At 47.4% G+C, this 11,097-nt stretch overlaps 1 protein-coding gene across 1 annotated transcript; it reads right to left on the bottom strand.

Moving 5' to 3' along the window:
- Positions 1-1,674: 1,674 nt before the first annotated feature.
- On the bottom strand, positions 1,675-3,280 carry LOC149336479 (uncharacterized). Its single transcript, XM_089554715.1, has one exon. It carries the CDS (start codon positions 3,202-3,204, stop codon positions 2,503-2,505), a length of 702 nt encoding a protein of 233 aa, XP_089410841.1. The 5' UTR covers positions 3,205-3,280; the 3' UTR covers positions 1,675-2,502.
- Positions 3,281-11,097: the final 7,817 nt, after the last annotated feature.

Genomic DNA, 11,097 nt, shown 5'->3' with positions numbered 1-11,097 from the left:
TTTCTTCCGCCTTCTCTTTTTATTTGATATTTCTTGTTTTGTACTTCGGCGCACTTTTTATAGTGTCGTCTTTTTCTTTTTCTAGAAGTGCAGTTATTTAATCTCAAATTTTGCTGCTATGTGCATTGTTGCGACTCTCTGTGGATGCCTATCTATGATTAATATTTTGTGATTTCTATTTTATTTTAGTGCAATATTTTTAACCTTATAACAATGCTTTGTACTTACTCCCCCACATGTAATACACTCAAATGAGGGCCTTTGGGGGTATTTTGAATAAATAAATATATAAATAAGGTAACGACGGACTTTCGCGAATAGACAAGAGGACGAAGTAGTTGGGCGTGGCTACAGTATTTCCAGAAAAATCCAGTCTCCTCTGGCGCGAGAAACGAAGCGATACGGCCACCTTCTGGCGTCTTCGAGCGCGAACAAATTAAAGATCACAGCGCTAATATTGTAGTACCACTCTAAGCCTTGAAAAATGTTAGTGTCCTCTCTTCGCTTGGTCATTCGCCTTGAAATGAAACTTCATAAAAGCTTGCTTCTCGGAAACGGCCCGTCGAGTTAAGATACAGGAATTAAAACAACATGAAAGCATCATCATGTCTGAAGCCTTGGGTGAAATGTCAGTCTTGTCTTACCTAATTGTTTACTGAATTAAAATCTTAAAATTTCATTACATCTATGCTTACCGGCTTATCGCATTAGTAAGCGAAAACTGATTGGCATCTGCAACCGAGAGATCTTGAGTGGTAGGCCCACTCTGACGTTTCACAGGGGACTGCCCGGGTTGGGCGTCTCACAGGCCCGTTTTGACGTCTATATGCTCACTTGCATACTTGGCCTTAGTCCGCTTGCTGTATTCGGTTCGATCTCATTCCCGGCACACTTCACGGACTCCCGAGTCCGCTTGCACGAAGAAAATATTCTATTTCCAACTGTTGTCTGATTCAAAACCTAAACCATTTGTTTATTTTCAGCAAAGGCAGGCGCATAACAGGCATGAGTGGCGCTCTGTCCCGTTCTCGTGTCTTGTGTGTGTGTGTGGTTTTTTGGCGCCTTTACTTTTACAATCAATTACCAACTAGCCCAGCAAGAAGTTCTCTTAGGCTCCCAGTGTCAGTGGACACCTAAATCGCGCTTTGAGGTACGTGGCGGTGGTGCCCACGTAACGCGTTACAAGTGGCGCGTTACACGGCTGCGGTTGAACCCCCTAAACTGACCCCTTCTACTAAATGGCTTCAACAAAGCTATTCCACCTTTCGCTGTGAAACAGCTGATGATGATAGTGAATTTCTATGGCGCAAGGGCATCTGCTGCCGAAGAGCGCCATGGCACAAGGTAATTTAGTTTGCTCAAGGTGGGGTCAAAGACACATTTCCCAAGCATTTCACCCTGACTAAGCCGGGCACCAGGTCAGGGGAAGCTTGTAACCACTGCACCACCGGTGAGTACCCGGCGGCACTGGGAATCGAACCCCACACCTAAACCATGCTAGGCGGATGCTCAACCACTATGCCACCGCTGCGGCTGCAAAACGACTATCACGTAACCTTCACTTCAACATAAAGAGCTTCATCCGTAATTAAGTCGATCACCTCAAAATATTGCACTAAAATCAATCGCTGGAGTATTCCAGGTAGCACATTCCCCATGTTCCGTAGCAGGTTGTATGGTGCTTCAGAAGAGCGAACAGCACGCACAACCAAAAGAATATTCGCAGTGTTGTGTTAAGCTTGAACTAATTTTAACTCCGCCTTCCGCTCGAAAGCGAACCGATTGAAGTGATAACAATAATCGTCGGGAAATTCACTTCATTGAAAGGACTTCAACACGTCGCCGCCTTCGACGGAACAGGCAGGGCTCAAAGAAAGCGCATCTATGCATTTCGGTTTTCTCGCCTAAGATTTCAAACAAGTCCTAAGAGTTGAGAACAGTCCTCACTTCAGAAGCTGCAGCGAAGACAGTATCGGTCGCACATTATTCCCCTGCGAAGCTTGCAGAGACGGTCGGCGCTATGCTCGTTGTTCCCGGAGTCACTGCCGAAGCTTCTTTCGCGGCATCAGGAAACAGTGACGATGGACCTCTTGGATGAGTCCTTAGGCAGCGTGACCCAATAATTCACGGCTCCTGTCTTTTCACTCTTCGAGCACGCAGACTTTTGTCATTTGCCCTCTCGAGGCCCATTTGGTCGGTTCTTGAACCGCGTGAAGTAGCTGCGTAGTCCATGATCTGTGTCATAGTTGCCGAAATCGCATTCGCTCCCGTCCGATTCTTGAGCTCGGCTCCTATAGGCTCTGCTGTTGGGAGAGTTGTAGTTGAAGTTCGACGGCTGTGTTGTGTCCAGTCAGTTTTTTTGTCCAGTGTAGAAGAAGCCGCGTTGTGTATTAATTCTTGCGTTTGTGTCTTGATTTGGAGGCTTGCTCCCGTCGTCGTTTCATATGCTGTCCCGTCGTTTTCCCGGAATGCTGGGTCGCTTTTTCACCCTACTTCTTTTCTTCACGGCCTGGGCGACGACATCCTTGAGCACACATGGTAGAGCTTCATGCACCTTCGTTTAGGCGGTGTAGTTGGCAACGGAAAATCATTAGGATTGGCAGCCGCTGCAGAACGCCTTAGATTCCCTTTCTCCTGGTCATACCCTTTAAGGACACCGCGAGCCGGAGGGCGCCTGAAGTGTCCATCGTCATTTTGATCCCGGCGCGTGGCTTCTAGAGCCAAGATGGCGTCCGGGACTAAGCCTACTCGGCAAGCGGCGCTGTGGTCAACTGCCTGCCATCGGGCGACGTTCCTTCCGCACTTGCGGCACCTGGCCTTGCTGTAGCCGCAGCGAAGCAAGAAGTGCTCCTTGAGGCTGGACAGCTGTCCTTCGAACTTGCAGCCGTTGCCGGCGTTGATGCATCGAACCGCGTAGACGGCCAAGTCAGACTCGCTCAACTCAAACAAGGCAGCATTTTCGAAGGCGATGGTCTTGCCGTCCGCTGGGCAGCTGCAGTCGAAGGCTTCGATTCGGAGGCGGCACGATGGGCAGAATACGTGCGAACAAAGGGTCACCCAGACGCGGCTACTGAGCACACCGCAGGTGGTGCAGACGTTCCTTTTGGGACAGCGGCCGACAAACTGCAGCGTTCGCCAGTCAAGAAATTCGCCGAAACCACTCAGCGTCACGGTAAGACTGTCGGCGGCTTCGGTAGGACACATTCCTGTTACTTCCTCAGTTGGAGTGCAACTGTACACCTTCAGAAACAGCCCGATGCCGCGAGGAAACAAACGAAGCACTCGCTCTTGTCTATGCCAGCGAAAACGGGCTCTTCTTTAGCGTCTTGCCTCTGGTCAACCGGCGCCTTATTATCAGTCGCGTATCCTGACGTCAGCGCTTTTTGTTTTCGTCTTTCTGGGGTAGCAAAGTGCGATATCTTATCCCGTTTCAGACGCCAGAAGGGCTGATCAGATTGAAGATTGTGGACGCTATCTATGGGTCTTGTTTTGTATGCCCACATGCTGGAGGAATTGCCAGCCGTCTGCTCCGGGCTGACGCTGCCATTTGGAACTTCGCCTTGCTGGACGGAGGAAGGCGATAGACAGAGGCAGAAGACGCGCTCCTAAGGCTTGGGAGGGGGGGCAAAAGTGGTATGTCCTTTTTTTTAAATCACTTCGGAGGCTCCTCTCCGAAAGCGCTTGCTGACGAATGCATCGAGGCAGCAGATGCTGATATCATACATGCCCGCGCGTGCTATACTATTTATGATTCATCATGTACTGTCGCGATCAAAAGTTTACGGGGCACGAATGTTCAGAAAAAAAATATTTATTGGCTCAGTGACGCAATCCAGTCGCCTGAAATGCATCAGGGTATGAGGGGACAAGTATGTTCTCTCCGCTGGTAACAATACCACGCGACTACATGTGTCGCGACGTTGAGCTGCAAAAATTATAACCCGCCGCGGTGGCTCAGTGGTTACGGCGTTCGGCTGCTGGCCCGAAAGACGCGGGTTCGATCCCGGCCGCGGCGGCTGAATTTCGATGGAGGCGAAATTCTGGAGGCCCGCGTACTGTGCGATGTCAGTGCACGTTAAAGAACCCCAGGTGGTCGAAATTTCCGGAGCCCTTCACTACGGCGGCCCTCATAGCCTGAGTCGCTTTGGGGCGTTAAACCCAAATAAACCATTATAGCCTATTCAGACTACATGGCCAAATGCAGGTACACATGCGTTAGCACGTCGCGTTTCATTTCGGTTTTGGTTCGAGGCTAGGTTTGCAATGTCAGGCTTCAGGCTAATATCGGTGAAATCGGTGATTCAAGACCTTAGTTATAGCGCTCTCTAATTGTGGAGGGACCATTTAACGCACCTTAAGCGGGCAATGCGAGAGCGATGTGTTCTTGGTTGGTTTGGTTTATGGGGTTTAACGTCCCAAAGCGACTCCGGCTATGAGGGACGCCGTAGTGAAGGGCTCCGGAAATGTCAACCCCCTGGGGTTCTTTAACGTGCACTGACATCGCACAGTACATGGGCCTCCAGAATTTATCCTCCAAAGAAATTCCAGCCGCTGCGGCCGGGATCGAACCCGCGTCTTTTGGGTCAGCAGCCGAGCGCCATAACCACTGAGCCACCGCGGCGGCCGATGTGTTCTTGTTCTACTGCGCATGGATGGAATTCGATGAAGACGACGACGTGCAATGCACAGCGCGAGGGAGTGGCAGTTAAACACAAGGAGTTATCAGTAAAAAAAATGGCTGAGGCTTAGCTAAGGTTAAGCCTAGCCAGATGCGAAGCATATTGATGGCTAAGCTTGGTAATACATGGCTTTCCTTGGTTGACGTTCATCCCGCTCTTCATCGGTCTCTGTGGCACGCTGAAGCTTTCGCTTCTCGTTCATATCAGCCCTGCTTCTAGGCGGCATCCCAACACCTGACCGCCTCGTAAGTGCCCGGAGAGCGAGGCAAGCTCAGCTTTATACCGCTGCTGTAGCGTCACGTGGTCAGCTGCAGCGCCTCTGATGTGGGGCCTCCACCGCCGCGGCCGACCGCGCGAGCCGGCAGCCCATCTCTCCTCTGCTGTGACGTCATGTTGTCACGTGGTCAGCCGCCGCGCCTCTGATGAGCCTCCACCGCCGCGGCCGACCGCGCGAGCCGGCAGCCCATCTCTCCTCTGCTGTGACGTCATGTTGTCACGTGGTGTCACGTGGTCACGCTAAAGGTCAATGGTAGCTCCACCACCGCGCTCGACGGGCTGTAGTGTAGCTCTAGTAATATGCTTCGCATAAAAAATAAAGCAGCGATGGCACAGTGCTCTCCTGCAGTGTCCATCGAAGCTGATCTGTTCTCGCCGCGGGTTCGAATTTTACTCTATTTTACCGTATTTACTTTATTTATTTTCGTCTAGCTGACTTCAGGCACTCGAACAGACAATGGTTTTTGTTTCGGAATTGGAAGCCTCAGCGTTAACCCAGAATAAACATTTTTTCCGAGTACACGCGTTTCGTAATATTTTGATCACGATTGTACAACCACAAGGCCCAGTTCTAGTCTCTTCCAAGAGCAGTCGATTGTATCTATTTCATTTGAGCGCGGGTGCTAACTGCAGCTTCAACTTTTGAATTACTGCTCCGCTTTCACTGAAACTTTCGCGGATAATATATCACCATGGCATTAAAGCCCTCTCTTTATGGGATTAAAACGTAGAACTCTTAAGCGACAAAAAAAAATTTGGCGGTTCACAGCAAACTAGTAAGCTGGTCACTCTGGAAACTATTAGTTTAGAAATGGTGGCTATTTTTTTTTTGTGGGGGGGGGGGGTACTTTTTACCTAGATGACGTCAGGAAAGCCCATGGCGCAGGATGAGGGGAACACGGGAGTACTGTTTCATTTGCACTTCTTTTTTTTATAGTGACACCACTGAAAAGGAACTTTTGGGCTTTTTTTTTGTCGTTCCTTTCAATCATAATTTCACATTGTGCCATAAAAACCAAATATTGAGTATTACAACTATATAATATTCGTCCTCGCATTTTGGTGAAAAGGGCACAGTCAACTGGGATTTTGGGGATGGGGTAGGAACGCGGTAGGTTTTTGATTGTGAGGTGTGCCCCCGAAAAATTTTAATCAGATGCCCGAGTTGAAAGATTTGGACAGCTGTAAATTTTTTATCAGGGTCGCTTTCTAATTAATAAAAAATCACCTCAGAACGATAAGTAATACCTTCGATGTGACGGTGCTGATAAGCAGTTACTTCCTGTTTGTTCCTTATTTTTCTGCTTCGAGGTGCGAAGCAACTTTTCTCGTGTGTCGATAGTCGCGGCAGTAGTCTGAACTGAGAAACTAAACCGCAAACTAAACCGCGCAGACAGCAGTTAAAGAAGTATCGTATGGTGAAAGAGTGGAAATTATTCTGGAATATTCACATGACAACGTTCCCGCTTTCCACAGCCTGAATTTCATTTTGCGTCCCAGTCACGGCTCTCAAAGCAAAGACTATCAAGTTTTTGCGAGCATTTCTAATCACTTTCAGTTGCAGTATTGACAAAAAATTCCTAACTGGCAAGGAAGCACGAAAACAAACTGCAAAATGCCTTTTCTCCACGGCACTGGACGTTGAAAACGATGTTTTCAGGCTAAAGGACACACTTTGCGCCATCCTCATACGAAAAACACCGCCGCGGTATCTCAGTGGTTACGGCGCTCGGCTGCTGACCCGAAAGACGCGGGTTCGAACCCGGCCGCGGCGGCCGAATTTCGATGGAGGCGAAATTCTAGAGGCCCGTGTACTGTGCGATGTCAGTGCACGTTAAAGGACCCAAGGTGGCCTAAATTTCTGGAGCCCTTCACAACGGCGTCCCTCATAGCCTGAGTCGCTTCGGGACGTTAAATCCCGATAAACCAATAAAATGCAGGTTTAATCAGCTCTCTCCGAAGGTGACATAGAGTCATCCCCCGTAGGCCACTGGCTACGTGAAAAGGTGACTCAGGCTTCGCGTAATTAAACGAAAAGCGGTCATGCTAAAAACAGGCCATGCTGATTACGAGCGAGGTGTTTATCGACAGTCTACACATCCGTAGGCGAAAACGAAAACATAATAATTCACGACAACTACGGTGTTTGGAGCACAACGAGCAAAATGGCAAAATGTCTGAATATTCTACTTATTCAGTACCCTGTGTTATATCTGTTCTTCGTCGCACAATTTATTGCTGCCACTCATGATTGCGACCATGGACCGTATTATATGGCGACCGTATTTATATATATTTATATATACCATACCATTCTATATATTTGTATATATTTCAACCATATCTATACGGAAACATAAGGGCGAACTGTTAATAAAAGGTCCTTTTGTAGCGGCCCATTTAAAATGAAATTAGGAATAACTTCGCACGCTAAATATATGCAGCAAGAATTGTTTTCAAGCATAAGTATTAGCCCATCATCTCTTTTATTTATTGCTTGACAGCATTATTATTGCATTTTTTTATTGCTTCACGGCGGGGTAATGACGAAGTAATGAAGGAAACGAGAAACCAAAGGTACGCATCGTTGTGCCTAGGATAATGAGCGTCATTGCCAGTAACAAAACTTGGCCGTTGCGAGCCGCGTGGAAACTGAGGTCGTTAGTTTTGTCGACCGCTTTTGCAATGACTAATATCTGCACGGGATAACAGGGGGGGGGGCAATTGCATAGGGTTGGCGATGAGTGCAAAAGAAAATCAGTGTAGCTATTTAAACATTTACAGGAGGGTCCATGCATAAGAGAACAATAATACGAGAAAAAGATTTGAATCATATATATATATATATATATATATATATACATATATATATATAACCACAATATTATTGGAAAATAAAACAACCATAAAAAAATTCGAAGCAATGGTGAGTTTATTTAACGAGCGAATACGCAATGGGCAATGCTGAAGTTGTGAATATACTCATAAACCTTGTTCAGTGCATCAACGCTGGCCTTTTCTCGAAGGAAGGAAGTACCAGAAGTTCTCCCATCTGATCGTCACGCTCTTTAGCGCTGTGCATGCTCGCTGGTATGGCGGAGGAGTCTTAATTCTTTTTCCTTCCGTTCTCTAATTTTAATTACTTTTATTTTCCTAATAGGCTCAGGTGCCAGAGGCTCTATGAATTCAAACCATATAGGACGCCGTTGGGCGTTACTTATAATGGTCCACTTCTATCCTGTGATATATGGGCAGTGTTGCACGTCTTCAGCAGCAATAGGCTTCATAAAATAGTGACACCTGTTGAAAAAAAGCCTGGAGAATGCGAAGCATCATCGTGGCGCGTAATTTGGAGGCGCACAACCACAGCGACGGCGCGAGGTGGGCCCCCGTTTCTCCACTGTCGTGACGTCATCAAGTCACGTGGTGTGACGTCATGTATCACGTGATTTGGAGGCGCACAACCACAGCGACGGCGCGAGGTGGGCCCCCGTTTCTCCACTGCCGTGACGTCATCGTGTCACGTGGTGTCGCATCATCGTGTCACGTGATTTGGAGGCGCACAACCACAGCGACGGCGCGAGGTGGGCCCCCGTTTCTCCACTGTCGTGACGTCATCGTGTCACGTGGTGTGACGTCATGTATCACGTGATTTGGAGGCGCACAACCACAGCGACGGCGCGAGGTGGGCCCCCGTTTCTCCACTGCCGTGACGTCATCGTGTCACGTGGTGTCGCATCATCGTGTCACGTGATTTGGAGGCGCACAACCACAGCGACGGCGCGAGGTGGGCCCCCGTTTCTCTACTGTCGTGACGTCATCGTGTCACGTGGTGTGACGTCATGTATCACGTGATTTGGAGGCGCATAATCACGGTGAAGGGCTGAAGTGGTAGCTAAAGTAGTATGCTTCGCATAAAAATTTCCTGTTGTCACGCTGGCTTGTGTTAACATGATGCCTTTGTAACAACTAAAAAAGATAAGCTAGATCTTAATGCTTTTCGTTGGTGGGCTGTGACTACACTTATTGAATGCAAAGCTTTTTTTATTAATAGCTTAAAGATAGCCTTAGCTAAAGGGCGAAAGTATTCACTTATACCGGGTGTCCCAGCTAAATGTAACCAAACTTTTGAAAAACACGAGGTGTCCTAGTCCAGTGAAACCAACAAAGGGTTGTTTATAGTCGTGTGGCCTAGTCTTGAGTATTTTTTTCGCTCTTCAAAGTTAATTATTAGTTAAGTTTAATTAGCTAACTTGTTAATTATTGACTTCAGGAAGAAAGTGTCAATGCGAAAGTTTTAGATCACCTCGAAAAACCGCTAGTAGTGCTGTTTCCGTCAAGTTACGATTTACGTAGCTTCATTTATTGGCCTTAAAAGAAAGTTGTCACGTGACCACCTGCTCGCTCACTTCTCTGCCCCAATGTGCACCCAAAGTCTCATCGAGGAGAGGACTTCAGAAAAAACGGATTTTCGTGTTTAAGGCTCGTTTTGGGACGTTGAAGTGGCACAGTTGTCATGTGTAAGCTTTTTCTTATTGTGCTGGTTATGGTTAAAGGCCGGTAAGAAGACTACTTTACGTAAGTATTACTTTGCTGCAAATGTCTCTGTAAGCTGTTTCTCAAAGCGATCTACAACTTTTCCATTGACACTTTGTTCCTCAAGTCAATAATTAAAAAGTTAGTTAATTAAGCTTGACTAATTAGTCAACCTTGAAGAACGAAAAAATACTGCAGACTAGGTCACGCGACTCTAAACAACCCTCATTGGTTTCAGACGGCTTGGGCACCCCGTGTTTTTTAAAAACTTGGTTACATTTATCTGGGACACCTGGTATATCTGCTGGTACCGATAGCGCAGAATAATCTCAGAAACATGCAAGAAAGTATCGCATCTTCACGATGGAAATAAAACAAGCGCTAATGTTGAAGATACTCTGGCTGCAAAGAACGAATAATTTTTACTCGCTTGTAAAGTAATGCTTAATGCCTCGATGTTAACGCACCTCATTACCTTGCTGCGTACACTGCACTAACGGGGCGCTGCTGAAACATCTGAATGCGGGAGCATTAGCGGTCCCGCTCGAATTGCCCGTTCAATAAGTAAGGCTAATACTGTGTGTCCTGCAAATATTGCTTTCAGCATCTACGCAGGAGTACTCAGTTATTCAAACAAAATCAGGTGGCACGGGAGCGTAGCCTAGGCGTATTACATTCAGAAATTGGGTGACACTTGCATAAGCCAGACTACTCTGAACCTGCGCAAAAAAATTCGGCATTAAGATTCGGCATTAAAAATTAAGACTTCTTACGGGCTAGAATGGCAAACAATAAAGTTCTAATTTATGCTACGTTTCAGAATGACTATATGTCATGGCTACGACTACAACGCATGACTATGGATATATTGTACACTCAATACTTTACGTTACTTGTAAAGTGCTCAGTAATGCTACACGTAGTAGAAGGACTATGAGTCATGAGCCATAACTTTTACTACTAGTCACGACTACAATATTTTACGTTACGTCATTACTGACTAACATGTTCGTTTGTATGCGTTAAGAGCTCGTACACCGGCGTTCTGACATCATTTGAATTCCGTGCCATAGACGGGGACGGCTTTTGCGCTGATGGGACATATAACGCTGCCGCATTAAAAGTGCATCTATTGACAGTGAAAACCGATCGCACCTTTCCTCTTTAGATGAACCCAACTATCCTCACGCTTTACTTCAGTATAGCTGCTCAGGTGAATACAGCAGCAAGGGAGACACACACACACACACACACACACGCACGCACACACACGCGCGCACGCACACGCGCGCACACGCACGCACGCACGCACGCACACGCACACGCCCACACACACACACACACGCACACACACACACGCACGCACGCACGCACGCGCGCACACACACACACACACACACGCGCGCGCGCGCGCGCGCGCACACACACGGAAGTGAAATATGAAGACCCAATTAGGCTCACATCTTTTACAACTTCACAAGGGCGCATTCTGTCTATTTATTCTCGTTTCTTTCAATAATTTATCCCTATTTATGCTTCAGCGCTAAGTTTCACGTGCATCCGCTCCGTCCCGTTTTGCGCGCAGGGTTTCTCTCCCGATGAACCA

This window comes from Amblyomma mixtum, chromosome 7 (assembly GCF_055824585.1).
Source record: "Amblyomma mixtum isolate Tamu chromosome 7, ASM5582458v1, whole genome shotgun sequence".
Classification (NCBI taxonomy): Eukaryota; Metazoa; Arthropoda; class Arachnida; order Ixodida; family Ixodidae; genus Amblyomma; species Amblyomma mixtum.
The sequence above is the reverse complement of the archived record's forward strand: the minus strand, read 5'-3'. Positions and strand labels throughout refer to the sequence as shown.